A 20,691-nucleotide genomic window follows, 5' to 3' on the forward strand; every position below is an offset into this window, starting at 1 on the left:
CTTTGGACATATGGCTGGGAGGGACCCATCCTTGGAGAAGGACATCATACTTGGAAGGGAGCATGAACAGCACAGGAGAGCAAGACCCCGAATGAGATGGATTGATAGTATCTAGGGCAATGGGGGAAGGTGTGTCGGAGTCAGTGAGACTGGCTCAGGACAGGGCAGGCTTCAGAGCTGTTGTACTTAGGGTCACTATGAGTTGCAGGTTACTTGGTGGCACATAACAACAACAACAGAGACAATTGTTCATTGTATATAACCAACCACCAATTCAACAGTTGTTATATAGCACTGACTAAATTTTCTGTGTGGTCCAGCTACCCTTCTCCAAATGATTCTGTGACCTTCAATGCCAGCTTTGTGCCTGCTAAAAAGTAGCCTCCCTTTGCCCCCTCAGGGAGCTCACATTGTAGCTGATTTGAACAGTGACCACAGGTTATATACATGGGGTACCCTGCTAAAACCCTAGTATGGAGTAACCCAGTGTTCTGGATTGTTCCCCAGTCGTGGGAGTGGCTTTCACAAACCTCATTCCCTCTACTTCATGGTCCTCCCTTGATGTGAAACTCTGCCATCCAAGGCAACCTTTGTCGGTGAGGGGGCTGACTTAGACAAGGCCATTGTCGGAGACCCTTGCCGTGGGAGTACTCTCTTCTGACTCAGGAGCCTGGAGTAGCCCCCAGGCTGAGCTGCAGCTGTCTGCAGCTATCTTTGAGGGGTTGCTCAGGTGGGAAAGGTGACTGAGGGCCTGGTGACTGAGCTCGGACAGGGGACACAGGCGACACAGACCCCACGGGCCCCCTAAGTGTGGAGAACTGGTCAGGCTCAATCTTGAACCTGAAGTCAGGTGGGGTCTGAGGACCCTTCCAAGACCTCACTCCTCTCTCTTCCCGTTTCCTCAGCGACAGTGCATCCAGCACCCCTAAGACCCCAGATGGCGGACACTCTTCTCAGGAAGTCAAATCTGAGACCTCATCCAACCCCAGCTCTCCAGAAATCTGCCCCAACAAAGAGAAGTAAGAGCATGGGTGAGGGAACAGCTGGTTTTGGCTGGTCAGAGCCCTGGAAGATGCCCACTGCCTCCTTATGGACTGAGGGTAGCGCCTCTTGTCATAGTAACTCCCTGGAACACAAATACCAACAGATACGGGCAGGGGGTGTGACTGGTGACCATTTCAGATGTCCCCCTGGCCTGGCCTGCTCTCTGGCCCGAAAGGCCTGAGGGTCCTCGGATATGAACAGACCTTACCTTGTTCCCTCTTTTCTGCAGGCCCTTCATAAAGTTGAAGGAGAATGGCCGAGCCAACATCTCTCGCTCCTCCTCCAGCACCAGCAGCTTCAGCAGCACCGCGGGGGAGGGCGAGGTCATGGAGGAGTGTGACAGCGGGGTAGGTGTGGCCCTGTCCAGACTTGGGGAGGTAGAGGGGGCACCCTGGGGCCTGGCCCAACATCCCCTAGATACATCAACATACCTCTGGTGGCAGAGCCACTGTCCAGGCTCTGTGGGTGCCTTAGTGGGTAAGGAGTAGTGCTGCCAATCCAAAGACAACAGGTTCAAATCCACCAGCTGCTCCATGGAAGAAAGATAGACATTCTCCTTCTGTGCAATTTATAGCCTCTGAAGACTCACTGGAGAGTTAGCTATGAGTTGATTCTGCCTTGATGGCAGTGAACAATGTGGAAACCCAGGAGCCTGGTGGTGCAGAGGTTAAGAGCTCTACTGCTAGTGGAAAACTTAGCATTTCAAACCTACCCACTGCTCTGCAGGATAGAGACGTGGCGTTCTGCTTCCGTAAAGACTTACAGCCGTAGAAACCCCGTGGGACAGTTCTATTCTGTCCTAAAAGCCTGCCATGAGTCAGAATGGACTGGACAATGTTGGGTTTGGCTCATGGAAATAGGAGGTGGCTCTTGGCCATCCCCACCTTCTGGGAGTGGAGATAGTTGAAGAGGAATCTTCATGATGACAAAGCTGCATGTAGCAGAAGGACAGGAGCCAAACTGCACGACATCCCTGCCATGGGGCTGTTGTCTGGAGGGAGCTGAGAGAGTGGGGCCAGGAGTGAAGGAAGTAGGAAGGAGAGAGCAGATCAAGTGAGGAGCGGAGGACAGGGTGCTGCCCCCGGCTTGTGAGAGCTTATTTCAGGCCTGTCTGCCTAGGATTGGGCCACTCTGTAGGGTTTGGAAGGGCCCCTGGGTGATGTAAATGGAATATGTTTGCCTAGTAACCTAAAGGTTGGTTGTGTGTACCTACAGCAGTGCCGTGGAAGAAAGGCCTGGCAATCGGCTTCTATAAAGATAACAGCCAAAAACACTGTATAGAGCAGGTCCACACTATAACACATGATGTTACCAGAAGCCAGAACAGACTCTGTGGGAATGGGCTGTGGGGGTTGTGGTAGCAGCAGAAAATCCAACTCACTGGAGCTGGCCTTACTCACCCGGCCTCTCTCCCCAGAGCAGCCAGCCATCCACAACCTCACCCTTCAAGCAGGAGGTGTTTGTCTACAGCCCGTCCCCGAGCAGCGAGAGTCCCAGCCTGGGGGCAGCAGCCACCCCCATCATCATGAGCCGGAGTCCCACAGGTCAGTGCTGTCTGGCGGGGTGCGGGAGGTGGCTGGACTGTGCCCTGATCACTGTTCATGGGAGACACACTAAACTGACCAGTGTCTGCTCCTCCTGATGGAGGTAGGCCTTTCAGCTCTGCTCTCTCACGCTATCTGTTCATCAACCTTATCATCTCCTTATATATTGAGAAACTGAGGCACAGAGAGGTGAAATAGTTTTTGCCTGAGACCTCACTGTGGACGAGCCAGGATCGTGTGATTTGAAAATGGAGGCTCTTTGTACGACCTCCCCTGCCCTTATTTCAGGTTCCCTTGGTTGTAGCAGCTATCGAGTAGTATGAAGCAAAGAGGTGGAAGAGTGCTGCAAGCAGAGGGCACAGTATGTGCAGAGACCTAGAGGGAGTGGAGAAGCATGTGAGGTGGGCGCTGCAAGACTCAGCTCAGGGAGGAGAAGGGTGAAAAAGAAGAGAGGTGCATCAGTGGGACAGGCAGGAGCCACCATGGAGAGACGGGTGAGGATCTGGGAGGTATCATGACAGCTTGGCGCTGTGGTGGCCTAGCAATAAGGAGCTTTGCCACCAGTCCAAAGGCATGTACATACGTAGCTTGGATCCACCAACTGCTTCACAGGAGAAAGATGGATAATCTCCTTGTGTGCGATTTACTGCCTCTGAAAATCCTCTGGAGGATCAGCTATGGATCGATTCCAAGGTACCTAACAGCAACAGACAACCTGACAGTAGTGGAAACCTGCGGAGGAGCTGTTTTTCGAAAGTTCTTGAGTTAAGGAGCGCCACCTGGCTTTGAGGACTGTTTTGTTGACTGTGACTGCAGAGAGGATTGGGAGGGTGAAGGGGAGGAGGGTCAGTGGGGAGTTTGCACGGGGATAATGCTGGTGATTTGACCTTGAATTGGGGTGATGACCAAGGCAGTGGGGATTCAGAGCTGTCAAAAGGTAAGTTACCAGGTTTAACTATGATTTGGGGGTTTCTGGTCTTATGATCCCTGCATTAGGGAAGAGGAGGATGAGGGGAAGAAAGAGTTGGAAGGGCATTCAGTGGACATTTGAAATGAGTATTGTATTACCAAGGAGCTCTGATGACTTAGTGTTAAGAAGTTATGCTGCCAACCCAAAGGCATGTGGTTCAAATCCACCAGCTGCTCCATGGGATAAAGATGGGCAAGCCCATGTTGTGTGATTTGTTGCCTTTAAAAACTGACTTGATGGTACCGGAAAGATATCATTGTATTGCTGGAAACCACAGGTACCCAGAAATTGAAATCTTGGTCCCCACCTCAAGGAAGACAGCACAGCAGGACTCAGCAGGACTCAGTACAGGCAGGTGCAGGGCTCTGGATCAGACTGGTTCACCTTCTGGCTCTACCACTTGCTAGAGATATAAGACATCAGGCTAGTTATTTGGCTTCCCTGAGCCTCAGTTCCCCTGAGCAGAAATGGGGGAAAGAACAGGAAGTAGTAGTTTCTATTCCATATGAGGATTAAAGAAATGTAATGCTTGCAAGAGACTTAAGCAATTACATTAGTGTTTGCTAAATACAGGGATGAAATAATAGTTTAAACAAGGGCAGCTTTGCTATCCAGAGACATTTGGCCGTGTCTGGAAACGTTTTGATTGTCATAATTGTGGTGAGGAGGAGTGTGTTTGGCATCTGGTGGGTAGAAGCCAGAGATGTTGCTAAACATCCTACAGTAAACAAGACAGCCCTCCCAACATAGTTGCTTAGCCTCAAATACCAATAGGCTGAGGGTGAGAAAACCCTGGACCTAATGACAGAACACAGAAAAGGGGCCAAGAGGATGTTTCAGCCAAAATACTTCTGGGCTTCTCACAGTGAGTTGGTCAGGGAACGATGCAATGTTGGGTAATAACGGACAGTTACAAAAAAGTAAGATAATTTTTTTTTTTGCATTAGTGGCGCTGTACTTCCCAGTTGAGGGAGTCAAGCACTCACTGCCTCTTGTTCACCCTCCTGTGGGCTGGCAGCTCTGACCTGGGTTCTCATCATTGATAAACTCAACTCTCTGATCCTCAGTTTCTTCATCTGCAAGATGGGCTAATAATACAAATTCCCTGATTTTTTAAAAAATGAAGCTTAATTCACTATTGAAAGAATGAATCAGAGATTCTGTTAGCAAGTTTGGCTACTGGTTGGTGCTAAATGTCAAAATAAATAAGGTGTTGAGAAAGAGGTTTCTTGAGTGTCTGCCATTTGTTGAAGGTCACACAGGGAAAACTGGACTAGGTAACTTCTGCTCCAGTGCTGACTGCACTCCCAGGCCTCTGCCCCCGAATCTTGTCCACGGAGTCTGCCTTTTAAACTCATGGAGCATACCCTGTGTACTAGGAGGAGATAGAAAAGTATGCTATTTGGTTGAGTATGGGAGAGGTAAGGCTGAGGGGGTTGGGGTTGCCTGGGAGGGCCTGCAATTTCTGCCTTCCATAATCTCAGATATTTTGACCTTATTTAGGTTCACGCTTGATCCCCTGGGGCTCAGAGAAAGGATTGGTGGGTCATGGAGACTGATGGATCACTCAGTGCTGGGCGGAACTCCCTGATTTGATGCCCCAGGAACAAGTCAGCAGCCTCAGGGGAACTAAACTGAGCTGCAGCTTAAGTTTTTCTTGGTCACAGGAAAATCAGGGAGCCTTGTGGCCCAGCCAGGGTGAACTGGTGAAGGTTCTCTAACAGTTGAACATTGGTTCTCTATTTTTCATTTTGTTTTGTACACATATGTACATATCCTTATGTATGTGTGTTCATCATAAATCTTACTGATAAAAAGAATCTGAAGTCCACAATTTATAAATAATGCTAAAATACACAATATTCTTTACTGAAAAGTCCACCTAGCCAATTGAGTCTCACTGTTTCTGCCTGACTTTTACATCCATATCCAGCCTGAGGTTGCAAATGGCAAACAAGTGTGTTACTGAGATGAATGTTGATGAACTTTTTGTTAATATTTTGAGTGAGTCAGCAGTGAAACTGAGTAAAGAGTAAGTTATCAGTTCATAAATAATATGGGCAAGCTATTTCTTGTATCAGATAATCTAGGTAAGCCCGTGAGAGCTGGAACTTGATGGTATTGCTTTGTTTTTCTGGGTTTCTGCCTTTGACAAGGTGCAGTTTCATAATTTTTCTATTAGTGGAAAGTATTTGCACTTTCTAATTCTGGCAGGTTTCTGCCTTATACAATTTCCAGCTTTTGCAAGTTTTACTGTAGTTTATAAGTACTGGAAGAATATTTCTTATGTATGTACTTTTCACAATATAATGACTGTGTTGTTGTTGAGTACCATCAAATTGGAACTGATACATAGAGGATCCTCTGGCAGATTTTCAGAGACATTTAAATGCACAGGAAGAGATTGCCCATCCTTCTCCCATGAAACAACTGGTGGATTCGAACTGCGTACCTTTGGGATTGCAGCGCAGCTTTTTGACACATACATTTAAAAGTCTCATTTATGTTATTAACACTTCTCCCATCAAATTTCTTCAGTCTAGACAGCAAAGTAGCCTGCCTAGTGTCTCATGGTTAATTTCAAGCCACCAGATCACGTGGACTTGGAAAGAGAGCCCGAGAGCATTAGCACCATTCAGAAATGATTGACGTAAATAACCTTGTTATTTATACTGTTGTTGCTAGGTGTTGCCTGGTCAACTGTAGCTCATAGTGACCTTGTGAACAACAGATCTGAACCATATCCTGTCATGTGCCCCCCTTCCCATCTTTGATCTGATTGAACCCATAGACACTTATAAAATAATTTGAAGGTGACACATTTTAGTATACTTGTCTTTGTCTTAATATATTTCACTGTATGCTTATATAATTAAATTTAAGTTTTTTTAAAAATTACTTTGAACTTGAAACTTTGCTGAAAATTTAGCCCTTGCCTTTCAAGCGTCCTCTGAGTCAGTGTGTGCCCAGATATCAGGCCACTTGTATTATTGCCCCATTTTACTCAAGTGGAAGTTGTCTTGGCTGCTGGAATACTGGAAGTCCAGCGGGCAGTGTCCAGTAAGGGGAAGAGGCTACCTTTTCCTGCCTCCCATCCTATGCTCCACATAGCCCTGTGACCTCTACAGTCCCACCCTTTTTTTACAGACCCTCTTCTTTTTCTTAGATGCCAAAAGCAGAAATTCCCCGAGGTCAAACCTGAAATTCCGCTTTGATAAACTCAGCCATGCCAGCTCCAGTGCGGTAAGGACTCAGGGAGTGGGGGGAGGCAAGGAACAGGGGGAGCAGCTTCCATGCCCCACATCTCAGCTGCCTTCAAGAGCCAGTTTCCCTTTTGGGGGCTGGCTGAGGCTTCACACTGGTGGATCCTCCATGAACTCCAGATCCCATCTGTCTGCACCCTGTGCTGGGCCTTGGACCACCTACTACCTTTACAACACCACCTGTGTCATGGCCTCCCCATGCTCAGTTATGACGTGTGGATGCTGGGTGCCTAGTGTACCACCATCTAGTATAAGACACAACAGTCAGAAGTGATCTTCAAAACCAATTCAATTTCAGTGGAGCTGACACTAACTCTTGGTGGCACCATATCTATTAGAAGAGAGTTGTGCTCCGTAGCATTGGCCGTGGCTTTTGCAGAAATAGATTGCCATTCCTTTATACTGAGGCACCTCTGGGATTCCTCAAACCCCTAAGCTTTCAGTTAGTGGTCAAGTGCTGACCATATTTACCATCCAGGGACTCCATGTAACCTTGAGATCATAGATTATAATAAAATGTACAATAATTTGGAAGTGATGAATTTTGAGTATCTTCTTTTTGTTTTAGCATCATGTATCTAATTGTAAGCTTATATAATTTAGTTCTTGTGGTTAATTACTGTGTGTAATGGTTGGCTCTCTTCCATGGATTTTTCTTGAAACAGGGTCACTAATGTGAAAGTGGAGTCCTTCACCTGTTAAAGGTAGGTTGAGTGTTTTCACCTGTGGTGGCTGCGAGGAGAGGTACATTGCTTTAAGATCAAGTACCAGAGGCCCTAGAACCCTGAGAATGGCCAAAGTGATCATGCTGGCTGGGGTAATAGTATACTAGCAGACTGTGACCACTAGGAAAGCATATAAAAGAAAATACCTTTAGTTAACAAAGTTGTGAAAGAGATAATCCCAGGCCTGGATAGGGAAGGGCAGGCAGGATGACCTTGGGGTGAATGGGAAGGGTTGCCCTGTAGGATTGGACCACATACGAGATTATTCTCTCTCTTGCTGCCTGGAGCCTGGTCTCTGTTTCCAAAAAATACCAGAACCCAGAGCTCACCTTCCTTTCCCAGTGGGAGGAATCACTCAGTTTTTCCCCTTGCTTCCCCTGTTTTCAGGTAGCCCTGCCCTCCTCTTAGCCAGGTCTCCTTGGAGTCCTTAAAGGCTCTGGGATGGCATGTGTCTTTCCTCTTGTGCCCATAAGTGTCCCTGTACCACCTAACACTTGTGAAGCCACATGGTTTTCAGGAGTGAGTGTCATGCTTCCAGCCTGCTGTCACATCACGTAGGACATGCACTCCTAGTAGGAACATTGCTAGAGACACATGTAACCCCTCCCCAGCCCTCTTCCCACTGGTGGGCTCCCAGGGATATAAGTGGCCAGTGGAATCAAGAGGAGTGTGAAGCTGAGGCCACTTAGGCAAACCTGATCTATGAAAAAGTAGAAGAGAAAATGGCAGAGTTAGCATTCTATTTTAACTTTCAGATGCCTTGGTTTTCCAAATTAATACTCATGCCCCACTTCCTGAGGCTAATAACACCCTAGTTATGTAACGTCTAATGCACTTGTATTTGGCTCTGTCCTCTTCTAACCCTACTCAGTGGGCTGGAACCATGGGCATGCATGTTCCTCACCCCCTGGCCCACCAGAGTCTGTACAGCCCAGTTCGTGCCCCCTCTCCCTTTCTCCCTTCCTTCGTTGAACTTTTGCTCACCATCTCCTTCTTGTCTTCTTCTCCAGGGAAGCCTTGATTCTGTCTAGGAGAAGGCTCCTATTCCAGCCGTTTGGGGGTGCCGTCCACTACTCTGACCATCACAGACCTGCTGCCCCACACGGCTACCTGCCCACCAGCCCAGCTTTCTGTCCCAGTGCCCCTGTCTGGCCACATTCCTGCCCACTCCTTCACCAGGACACCCTGCAAGCACCTCTCCATCTCTGAATGAGGTCTCCTCCATTGAAGACTTTCCTACCCTCCCACTCCTTCCTGGTCTCTTCCACTGTAATGTCTGGGTCAATTGTCATCTTGTTTTGTCTGCCGAGAAAAAAGGGAGCTAGAAAAGAAGGATCAGGGTTCTGGGAATAGGGGTTTCAGGGGCAGAGAGTGCTCAGGTGGGGAACAGACCAGCAGCAGGGGTATTTGTGTGGTGTCCTTGGTCACAGTGCCTTCTTGGACATAACAGGGTGGTGGAGGTACTGCTTTACCAGGAGTCAAGATTTGCACAGTCAGGGCAGTGTTTTGATAACAGCCCTCTGGCTCTACCTCTCTAGGGCTTTGACATGTCTGTTTGTTTCTATGCTGAGAACTTCTTACCCATTAATGGAAGTAAATCATGGGACTCCTTGGTCCCTGCTGCTCCAGTATCTTGAGAGGGCCGCTGGCCAGTTGAAGCCTGGAGACATGCCCTCCTAGGCAGATACAAGAGGGGTGCTGTACACTTTCTTGATTGCAGGCTCCTAACAGTCAGTGCTTTGAGAGAAGCCATGTGTCAGTGCCTCCTCCTTGAGCAAATCTTTTTTTCCCCATGAAGGGGTGGACAGCAGAAGTAATACAGAATTCAGGGAGGAGGGTGCTTGGGCCACTAGACTGTAATGTAAGAACAACTCAGGACCCGGCTCAGCTGGGATGCAGTGAGGGTGGAGGGAAATGGAAGGCAAAAATACTTACTCCACCCAATGGAAGGCCAAGGTGGGGGGATGATGTGCAGCGTCTGGTTAGGCTAGCGTGTGGGAGTGGAATGTCAATCTGGGGATGGAGCACACACAGCCTTCAGAAGATTGTGTCTTTGGCTTCTGGAGGGGCTCAGCCCTGCTCTGGGAGCTGTTTCCAGCTACTGTGCCCCTCAGTGTGTCTGAGCTCCATTTTCAGTCCTCCTGCCCTCTATCACCAGAATGTAGGCAGTGGTCACTATTCGGGGAGCCCTGAAACCTGGCTGTACCTGAATGTGGTACAGGTGTCCCATGCTACCTGTACCCTTAGTCAGAGCCACCTTTGCTGGAATGAGCAACTCACTGTCCATGGAGCAGCATCCGGGGCTTCCCACTCTGCCCACTCTAAGGGGTGGAGGCCCTTTGTGCTGCCTGACCGGGGTGGGTGTGAGGGTGGCGTGTTCTTCAAAGGAAACAGAAGAGTAGGATCCTTGGAGGTGATCAGAATTGGCGCATCTGGCCATGGGGCCCCAGGCCTTCCTGTATTAATGAATGGATGACAGGTATTTCCAGCAGGATGCTTTATTTATTGAGGGAACTGAGCTCGTTCTCAAACTGAGGCATATGAATGTTGCACACTTTTTTTTCTGATTGCCCTTGTGACAATTTCCCAATTGCTTTTGTCATGAGAGCACCATCTTCATCCTTCCTACCCACTCAGGTGGCAATTGGGGGATCCTGTTTGCAGGCTGGGGTGACTGCTCCCCCTTATGCTCTTGGAGACTGTATGCGTGTGCATGCCAGTCCAGAAATGCAATTCCAGTTGGAAGAGCCACAGGAGAGCTGTTCGGCTTGATTGAGTTCTATTCGCAGTCTTTTCGGCAGCACCCATTGCTGGAAGGAGGCCTGTGGGCTCTGGCAGCATTCTCTTGGCTGCTTTCTCAAGGAACTTGAAAGGTCAAACTGCATTTCTTTAAAACACATTCCAGGCATCTGGCTCGCCTCGGAGTATCTCTTACTTACAGCTGCTGGCGTGTTGTACTGTTTTACAAGGGTGTCTGGAGGCTCTTGGAGGTTGTCAGGTGGCCCCCACTCTGTCCCACTCTCCCCACAGCTGTCACTGCTCCATGGATGGGCTTTGCTCCTGTCTCGGAGTAGCGGGTAGAGTCCTCAGGGGGTGCAGATGGTTAAACACTGGATGCTCTGATTCTGGGCGCTAATTCTAGGCCATTCACATTCCTCTAGTTAAGCTGATGCTCAAAAACAGATGCAAAAAGAAATCTGGAGAGAAGATCTTAGCTGGAGTTTCTCTCTATGCTAATGAATGTAAAACTGCTTGGAAAAGTCTTCTGTGGTGGTTCAGCCTTGTAAAGATTATTTTGACGCCAAAGTCTCCTCATACCTTGTATGTCATCTCATCTAACCGTGTCCTCGCACAGATGAGAACATTCAGCCCCAGGGAGGGGTACACAACCGGCCCCTTAAGGTACACAACCAGCTAGTAGCAAGGATGGGATTGAAACTCAATGCCCAAGGTCTTTGCTTCTGTACCATTTACATGTTGGTGAATAAAGGGACTACATTTTTTGGGGTCTAGGGCCAATAAGCAGGTACTCAGGCCTGTAGGTAGACAAAGCAGTTACAGATGCTGTCGGGGTCCTTGTGTGTTCATTCCACAAAAGGGAAAATTATCTTGGATTTTCCAGCAAGGATCTTAGGGTGTTCTGTGTAGCTTGGAAAATGGAAAAGAGCGTGATTTCAGGGAGCAGATCCTCTCTGGCTCAGGCAGTCACCGTAGGTGACCCCAGTCTGTGAAGTGGGCAGTGGCCAGGGCAAAGATGCAGTTGCTTCCCCCCTTTTAAGTTAAATGGGGAGAAAATGGTAAAGGAAAATGTTTTCATTTCCCCTGATTGTATAAAACCAAGATGGCAAATAAAGACTTAGGGTATGAGGTGGGGCCTGAGCCTCGTTCACTTTCCTACCCTGCTCCTTTAAGGTGCCAATGCAAACACTACCTTCTTTATTCATTTCTAAGTCAGTCAGGACGGGTCTGTCGCAGGAGAATGGGTTGGAGTGTAGGTAGCTCTTAGGGCTGTTGCTGGTGAGGCAGCCAGACTCGGGACCCCACCCCTTGACCAGTTTCTAGCTGCCCCTTTTGTGAAAGGTGAGGGGTATGGGTCAGTGAATGCTTGCCGAGATTGCCCCTGCAACCTGCCTGCGAGATGCCTGGGGCGTCTGCTTGCCAAGCTCTGTGATGTGTTTTATCTCTAGCTCTTTACTCACCTCCCCCTATATCGCCTTCCTTTCAGATGGGCCAGGTGCTCAAGTAGGGGTGTCCACACATACCCCTAGGGGAGGAGAATGTCAGCTCTTCCTAGGGCCAAGGGCAGCACAGCCTTGCCAAGAGCAGAGACAGTTGGAGGTTTTGACTGTCCTGTGCCTTACCAGCTGTGAGAGAGGATGCTTGGTTGGAAGAGGGAACTGAGTTGTCTTTGATTTCCTGCTGTTTCTGCTTGGAAGGCCAAATGCCCCCTTCCCGATCCCTAGCATGTGTGCTGACTTCCTTGTGTGGACGCTACCCTTTCATGCTTCAGACCAGAGAGTGTAGACATTTTAAGTGTGAAGAGAATCTCCGTGTCATAGAATCTAACAAGTGTAGCCTGGAAAATAATGATCCGTATGATGATTTTTCTTTCCTCTTAGCGAGGAGGTGATTTGTAGAACCCGATTGCCTATGTAATGTAAATAGTGTACATTTAATTTATTGCTATGGTAGCACATTGTATTTGTTAATGTATAAAACAAATTCTAAAATGTTGACAAATGTATATTTTGTTGCTTAAATGTGTCTTTGCAGAAATTGACAATAAATAACATATTTTGTGTCCATTAGTGTATAGACTTCTTGAGATGAAGCCCCAGACCTGATGCTAGTTTTTCAGTTCCCTAGAGGTACACTGATAGTCCACAGGCATACTTGAGCTGGGTTATTTTGGCCTGAAACATTATTTAAAGTTTTAAAATTATTTATTGATTATTAAAATTCTGGAAATTTAACACAGAATCCACACTTTCTGGTTCTCTTAAAAATGCTGTGGGCAGGGTACGTGTGTGTATTTGTATACTAATGAAAGAATTTCTCTTTTACTTTTCAAAGAGAAGAGCGAACTGGGGGGAGGGGTGGGCAGGGAGAAAAAAATGCAACAGTGAATGAATAGAAATCCAAAATCTCTGTAACTGTTCATTAAAATTAATAAAATAAATTAAAAAAATCAATACTGCAGGGGAGATCTGGTGGCCTAGTGGTAAGAAGCTGCACTGTACTGCAATCCCAGGGGTATGCAGTTCGAATCCACCAGATGCTCTGCTGGAGAAGGATGGACAATCTCCTCCTGTACCTGTCAGATCTGATTTGATGGCACACACACAAAAAATAATAAAAAAAATTAAAAATTCAATACTGAAACTGTTTGTCAGGTTAGGGATGTTATAGAAACTTCCTTGTTGTTCACACTTGGAACATTTCACTCATTTCTGTTCTTTACTTGGTCTCTGTAGGCATCTAAGTTTGAAATCCCTGCTATTTATAAATTTGTCTCCATCCTACAGTTTCCTTCTCCTGTCCACTTACTTCCCCAAATTCCTGATTCACTTTTCAAGGGTTCTCTTATAATTAGTTGTCCTCTCCTCTCTTCCTATAAGGGAACTGTGGTGGCCTAATAGGTAAGAAGTTATGCTGCCAACTCAAAGGCAGGTAGTTCAAATTGACCAACTGCTCTATAGGAGAAAAGATAGACAGTCTCCTCTTGTGTGATTTACAGCCTCTGAAAACCCACTGGAGGGTCAGTTATGAGTTGATTACAACTCAAGAATGCATAACAATTCTTCCTATACCTCTTCCTGATGCCCAAATGTTCACTTTCATACACACTTTGCCTTACAACTTTTGGATGTTTGGAAGTTTAGAAATAATATCTTGTGGTGGAGGCTGGACTTTATGAGGAGGAATGTGGCATCAGGAATGGAGGAAGACTCCTCAACAACCTACGTTATGCAGATGAACTTTGCTTGCTGAAATTGAGGAGGACAAGGAGCATTTGCTGCAGAAGGTCAAGGACTTCAAATGTGGATTGAAGTTCAACATTAAGAAAACAAAAATTCTCACCACTGGGTCAATTGGCAGCTTCATGATAGATGGAGAAGAGATTGAGATTGTTAAGAGCTTCAGCTTGCTTGGTTCCACAATCAACACTGTTGGCACCAGTGGCCAGGAAATCAAAAGACAAATTGCACTGGACAAGTCTGCTATCTGGGACCTCTCTAGAGTACTTGAGCAACAATGCTAGTCTGGAAATTAAGGTGTGTCTGATAAAGGCTATGGTCTTCATAATTGCTTGCTATGCATCAGAGAGCTGGACAATAACTAAGAATGACAGACGAAGGATCGATGCCTTTGAGTTGTGCTGGAAAAGAGTGTTGGACATACAATAGACTGCCAGGAGAACAAATAGGTCTGCCCTGGAGAGGGTGAAACCAGGCTGCTTTCTGAAGGCAAGGATGTTGAAGCTCTGTCTCACATACTTTGGGTATGTGGCCAGGAGGGACCAGTCTTTGGAGAAGGACATCATCCTTTGAAGGGTGGAGGAACAGTGGAGGAGAGGAAGACCCAGGATGAGATGGATTGACTCAGTGACCGGAGAGAAGGTATGTAGAAGATAATGAGATTGGCTCAGGATAGAGCAGGGTTCAGAGCTATTGTATATAGGGTCACTATGAGTCACAGGTGACTCAACAGTACAGAACAACAGCAAGAACAACAAGGCATTACTACCTATACCTGGTCTGTAACTCCCACAAAATGATTAGGTGGAGGTATGCAAATAAGATGCTTATAATGATATCAGATGACTTGTTAACAATGTAAATAAGGTTCATAGAACACTTATGGGGCTGAACTATACAAATGAGACATATAGAACACTAACAATGGGCTTGGTCAGTTTTGCCATCCTGTGAGGCTTAAAAGGAGCCAATCTCAGAAGGGTAAAGGGACCCTGACTGCAATCAAGAAGAGCTGCAAGTGGAACACATCGTTTGGACCAGTCCCTGCATTGAGAACCTTGTAGACTCAGGAAACACACAGAGATAATGTGAGGTGGTGAGAAGCAACAGATAAACAGCAACAGGAGAACCAGGAAGTTGGCATGAGACCACATGATGGACTTCCCAGCCCATGGAGTGTTCCAACCCATTGTGATAATGCTGCATACTTTAAGGCAAGAGGCTTAGATGTGGTCTAGGGTGTTTCTGGGTACTTTTTGGTAGAGCTAAAGAACTCTATAAAACTAGACCTAGAAGAGTATAATCAAGGGCCAGAGAGGAGACCTGTCCTGAGGTGGTCGAGGGGATTCTAGCCTGCCTGAGCAAGTGCTCTTGCACTGAAGGGAGGGCTTGCCTGTATACTTCCTTGTCTTGATCCTGATCTGGAGTGCCATGAGGCAGGAGGCTTATTGATGAAGTGGGGAGCCTCTAGGCACTTGGAGGTTGGCTTATGGTCCCACTGAGTGAGAGCTGAGTGTCTTCAGGCTGAGGCTTAGTGGCTGAGTAAGGTAACCCCAGGCATTTACTGATGGAGCAAAAAGGCATTAACACCACCAGGCCAGGGCTGAGGGGATGAGGGAGACCTTGCCTGCCTCTGAATGTGGCTGAGAAACTGTCTTGAAAAAAACTATCTTCTAACTCATCCCTGATCCTGAAGACTCTTTCTTTGGGCATAATGTTGGAAGAGGGTGTTCCTTAGAAAAGGACATCTATTATAGAAAAAGTGGAGGGTCAGTGAAAGACAGGAAGACCCTCAACTAGATGGATTGACATAGCGATTGCAGCAGTGGGCTCAAGTGTGTCAGAGGTGACAAGGATGACAAAGGATAGGGCACAGTGAACTCTAAATCTCTTGTTCATTGGCTCGCTATGAGTCATACTCACTGGCACATAACTTCTCCGATGGAGAACTCTGGTGGCTTAGTGGCAAGTCGAGTTGTCAACCAAAAGGCACACGGTTCAAATCCACCAGCTGCTTCATGGAATAACATGAGTAATCTCTTCCCATGAGATTTAGTGCCTCAGAAAACCCACTGGAGGGCCAGCTAAGAGTGCAGAACAACAGCAACAGTTTTCCTAATAAACTCCATTACTGTGAGTATGATTTGTGAGTTCTGTGTGGTTTTTGTAACACAAACCTACTGGAGAAGTAGAGTGTGGGAAAGACACTGTGTCAGAATTGGTAATAGAGAGAGAATTGGTAAATAGAGGGTGTGCTTGAACTCTGCCTCACTGGAGTGTGATTTTTTTTTTTAAACCCATATTTTTATTGATTTGCATACAATCATTCATATACACTGTTTCATGCATGTACATTTGGTTTTATACAATCTTTCATTTACTTTTAATTTAGTTCATGTATATTGTAGGCTTTCCCTCTTATACTCATCTTCTTATAATTCCATACGTGAAAGTGTGTAAGCCAGCTACTTCATGCCTCATGTATTAATATCCCCCTTTTAGATAGCCAATTTCTGATTTGCCCATCCTTATTAAACCAGTACTCTTGAGGGAACAAGTATATCCCTTTTGTCAAAGAATCTTCTGTTCTATTTGGAAACTCTGAGCATCTTCATGCACAAGCAAAATCCAGTCTAGAGCAAGCCATCAGGTAACAAGAGTCAACACTATGTCACTGTGTGGACCATCTCTTCATTTGGTTGGGTTCTGGGCAGCTCTTCTCCAGTCATCTGTGGCTAGTTTCAGATGGGCAGGGACTTAACAGATCTTGATTCTCTCACCTCCCCCTTAATTTAATTGGGGTAAGATAATACCATGGTGCATTTTTTGTCTATTTGTATTTTGAAGATTAGGAACAGATCTTTGAGTGTTTGATTTTGGGTAAGTTACTTAATGCCTTTGGAGTCACATTTTAGTCTATGTGTAATTAGAAAAATAATCCACACAGAGCATGGGGGTAAAAATGAATTCTTCCTTGGAAAAGAGGTTAGAAAACTAGAAAGTGCTGCTTACAACCATAGAGTTTTAAGAAGAGCAGTGTGTTGTTGTTGTTGTTGTGGTTGTTATGTGCCGTCGAGTCACTTGCGACTCATAGCGAACCTATGTACAACAGCTCTAAACTCTGCTCTGTCCTGTGCCAATCTCATTGTCTCCAACACAGAGGGCCTTCTCCTCCTACACCTGCCCTCCACCCTCTTAAGCATGATGTTCTTCTCCAAGGACCGGTCCCTCCTTACAACGTGACCAAAGTATGTCAGACGAAGTTTCAGAATCCTTGCCTCCAAGGAGCATCCCGGTTTAACCCTCCAGGATGAATCTGTTTGTTTTCTTAGCAGCCCATAGTAGCCTCAGCATTCTCCAACACCAAAGCTCAAAAACATCAATTCTCCTTCTATCCTCCCTGGTCATTGTCCAGCTTTCTGACACATAACAAGTGATTGCAAAGACCATGGCCTGTATCAGGCACACCTTAGTCTCCAGAGAGACACCGTTGCTCTTGAGTACTTTAGAGAGGTCCCTAATAGCAGACTTTCTCATCGCAATATATCTTTTCATTTCCTTGCTGCTGGTGCCAAGAGTGTTGATTGTGGAGCCAAGGAGACTAAAGCTGTGAACAATCTCAATCTCTTCACCATCCATCCTGATGCTGCCAGTTGGTCCAGTGTTGAGAATCTTTGTGTTTTTTACATTGAGCCTCAATCCATATTGAAGGCTGCAGTCCCTGACCCTCAGCAGTAAGCACTTCAGGTCCTCCTCATGATTATTGTTGTTCATTGTCATGGAGTTGATCCTCAGTGAGTTTTCAGAAATTATAAATTGCACAGGAGGAGACTGCTTATTTTTCTCCTACAGAGGAGCTGGTCTATTCAAATCACCAGAATTCTCTGAGTTAGCAGCACAACTACCTACAGACTATGTTGCCGGAGCTTCCTTTAGGACATAAGTTGTTGTTGTTAGGGGCCATTGAGTTGAGTATTACTCAAAGCAACCTTGTTCAGACTCATATCTGAACCCTGTCCTATCCTGTGCCATCCTCATCATCTCAGACATACTGAAGTCCATTGCTGCAGTAACTGTGTCAATCTATCTGGTTGAGGGTCTTCTTTTTCACCAGCCCTCCACCTTTCCAAGCATGATGTCCCTCTTCAAGGAATAGCTTCTCCTAGCAACATTCCCAAAGTATGTGAGATGATGCTTTTCACCTTTGCCTCTAAAGAGTGTTCTGGTTGTACATTCTCAAAGACATATCTGTTTGCTTCCATGGGATATTTATTACTCTTCCCCAACACCACAGCTCAAAGGCATCAATTCTTCATTGTCCAGCTTTCAGATGTACAGCAAGTAATTGGAAAGACCACAGCATGAATGATACTGAATAGGATGTGTCTTATTCCCATCCAAGATGAAGCAGAAAACAGACAAGTAGGGCTAGAGTAAAAATGGTCATATGATGGGGGGGTGGAACACAGCTACAAGCTAAGGAAAGCCAGAAACCAAGAATAGCAGAAGGAATCAATGCAGCTGAGTCACTGATTTTGATCCTTAGCCTCCATATCTAGAAGACAATAAATTTCTGTTCTTGAATACCAACCATTTTGTGGTGTTTTGTTTACAGCAGTCCTGGGAAACTAAAACAGCCCCTAGTGCCTGTTTTTGGGAGAAAGCTAGGAAATTTCCTTCTGTGTTATTTATAACCTTGGAAACCCACTGGAAGGTCAGCTGTGAGTTGGTTCTCACTTGACAGCCATGAGGAGGAGGAGGGGTGGAGTGTGTCCATTCCATTATACCTCCAGGAAGCTGAAATGCCACCAATGCCTGGAGCTTTTATGGGGAATGAACATACCCTGCCTGTGTGGAAAGTTCTGGAATAATCACAGAATGGCATTCAGCAGGATCGGTTACTGTTCTTTCAAACCATCAGAGCCTCCTAGGACCCTGAACACTCACCTCTGGGTGTCTCCGTTCAGGAATCCTCCCTTAGTTAAGTGGGACACTCCTCCGGCTTAGGGGTTTGGTCTAAGGACCCCTGAAATTGACTTCCTTGACCTCAATGTCTAAAAGAGTGCCCAGTGCATGGTAGGTACTCTGCATAAGTGTTGTTGTTGTTGTTTAATGCCGTCAAGTCGTAGACGACTCATAGCGACCCTATGAACGAACAGCCTGAACACTGTTTGTACATAGAGTTTCCAGAGGCAAGCCATTTTGGAAGTGGATGCTGCTCCTGCTTCCAGGCTTGATTTAATCGGGAAGCTCCAGCCAACACTGTCCACCATGGGTGCCCACCACCACGATTGGCACATCACTGTCACAGTCTTCAGCATCACAGCAACCACGAGTTACCTCTGCACAGCAACGCACAGACCAGTGCTATATGCAGAAGGGTACTGAGTGAAATCCCGAGCACAACCCTACGAACATACCCAGCAGTACCTTGGAAGACAGGTATAATGGCCTACATCTAGAAAGCCACAGCCTTGAAAACCCCATGGGACAATCCAATCATGAGTTGGAATCTACTTGATGGCAACTAACCACAGAGGCAATAATAGCATGGGGAATTGTCCACAATATGATGTTCGGTAGCCAACAAAGTGATAGGAGACTCTGCATTCAGTGTGGCTCCAAACTGAAAACAAAGCCAGAAGGAAAGGTGGAAAAATGTTAACAGTGTTTATGTATGAGAGGAAAAATTAACTGTGACTTTTCTTTATGTTGTAGTTGATTGAGTCGAGCATGACTCATAGCGACCCAGTGAACAAAAGGCTTCTCTACAAATATTGACATTTATCAAAAGTTCATAGCGTTTCCGGAGGCATGTTATTGAGGAAGTGGGTGCCACTCCTGCTTCCAAACCTGTCATAGTATGTTATTGTTGTTATGTGCCATTGAGTTACCTGCGATGTATAGAGACCCTGTGTAGAGCAGCTCTGCACCCTTAATGTCTCACTAATTCTGACACACCAACCCCCAATCACCCCAGTTACTATTATCAGTCCATCTCATCCGGGGTCTTCCTCTGCTGCATTGTCCCTCCACCCTTCCGAGCATGATGTCCTTATCCAAGGACTGATCTCTCCTGGCCATGTGCCCAAATTAAGTGAGGCAGAGCTTTAAAATCCTAGCCTCCAAGGAGAGACTTGGTTTCACCCTCTCCAAGACAGACCTATTTGTTTTCTTGGCAGTGCATTGTATGTTCAAGACTCTTCTACAGCACCACAACATGAAGGCAACTATTCTTCTTTAGTCTTCAGTCATTGTCCAACTCTCTGAAGAATAACAATTGAGAAGACCATGGCCTGGATCAGGCGCACCTTTTTATCTAGACTGACATCATTGTTCTTCAGTGCTCTGGAGAGGTCCATGACAGCATATTTTCTCAATGCAATTAATCTTTTGATTTCCTGACTGCTAGTGTTAAGAGTACTGTACTTGATATATTTTCTTTTGCCTCTTTCTCCCAATTTTGTTCACAGAATGTTACTGTTTTATAGTTCAAATAATGATTCTAGTCCAAGGAGACTGTTGTAGGGCATTGCAGTGGGATTCATTTTGTTTCATTAAGCTGGCTTAAGAGAAAGGATAATTTGTTAACTCAGGGAGCTGGGATAAATGTGGGGGATCTTACTGAAGAATTATAGCAACTAGAACTCAGAAGGGGGCCACTTGATGATGGTAGAAGCTAGAGTTTCTCCCTTTCCCCCTTTTCTCCATTTTTCAGCCCTGCTTGTCTCTGTGTTGCCTTTACCCACCAGAGGGAAGATGACACCAACAGTCAGGGCCTGTAGGTTTACATTCTATAGTTCAGAAGAAATAAAGAGCTACCTTTGCATCTGTAATTTGAAAAATTACAAGGAAGAATGCAAACTGTCCAGCTTAAGTCACGTCTTCCTCCATTGGAGCAGTCACCACGTTTATAAGGACACAGTACAATAATTGGCCCGGCCAACAACATATATATTTGCTCTCATGGCCATGAGGGTGATCTTAATGATTGACAGCCCCAATAGGAGCAACAACCTGAGCAAGAAGGCTTCTAAAGAAAGGGAGTGTTGGTATCACAAGTAGGGAAAAATACCAGACAGACAAAACCCATGATTCTTACAATTTGCTCTCTCCTAATTCTGTGACCCCACGTGCTGTATTTACTATTTTACCCAACTTTCTCAA

At 46.1% G+C, this 20,691-nt stretch overlaps 1 protein-coding gene across 1 annotated transcript in view; it reads left to right on the forward strand.

The window, feature by feature from the left end:
- RAP1GAP2 (RAP1 GTPase activating protein 2) overlaps positions 1 to 7,526 on the forward strand; it is a 281,330-nt gene extending 273,804 nt beyond the window's left edge. Inside the window, exons 20-24 of the mRNA XM_006891040.1 lie at positions 906 to 1,019; positions 1,274 to 1,391; positions 2,462 to 2,588; positions 6,725 to 6,801; positions 7,487 to 7,526. Of these exons, the coding sequence (XP_006891102.1) occupies positions 906 to 1,019; positions 1,274 to 1,391; positions 2,462 to 2,588; positions 6,725 to 6,801; positions 7,487 to 7,495 (445 nt within the window). The 3' untranslated portion in view covers positions 7,496 to 7,526. The remainder of the gene's footprint in view (positions 1 to 905; positions 1,020 to 1,273; positions 1,392 to 2,461; positions 2,589 to 6,724; positions 6,802 to 7,486) is intronic.
- The last annotated feature ends 13,165 nt before the right edge of the window (positions 7,527 to 20,691 follow it).

This window comes from Elephantulus edwardii, unplaced genomic scaffold (assembly GCF_000299155.1).
Source record: "Elephantulus edwardii isolate Elephantulus edwardi_28Jun2011 unplaced genomic scaffold, EleEdw1.0 scaffold00094, whole genome shotgun sequence".
Lineage (NCBI taxonomy): Eukaryota > Metazoa > Chordata > Mammalia > Macroscelidea > Macroscelididae > Elephantulus > Elephantulus edwardii.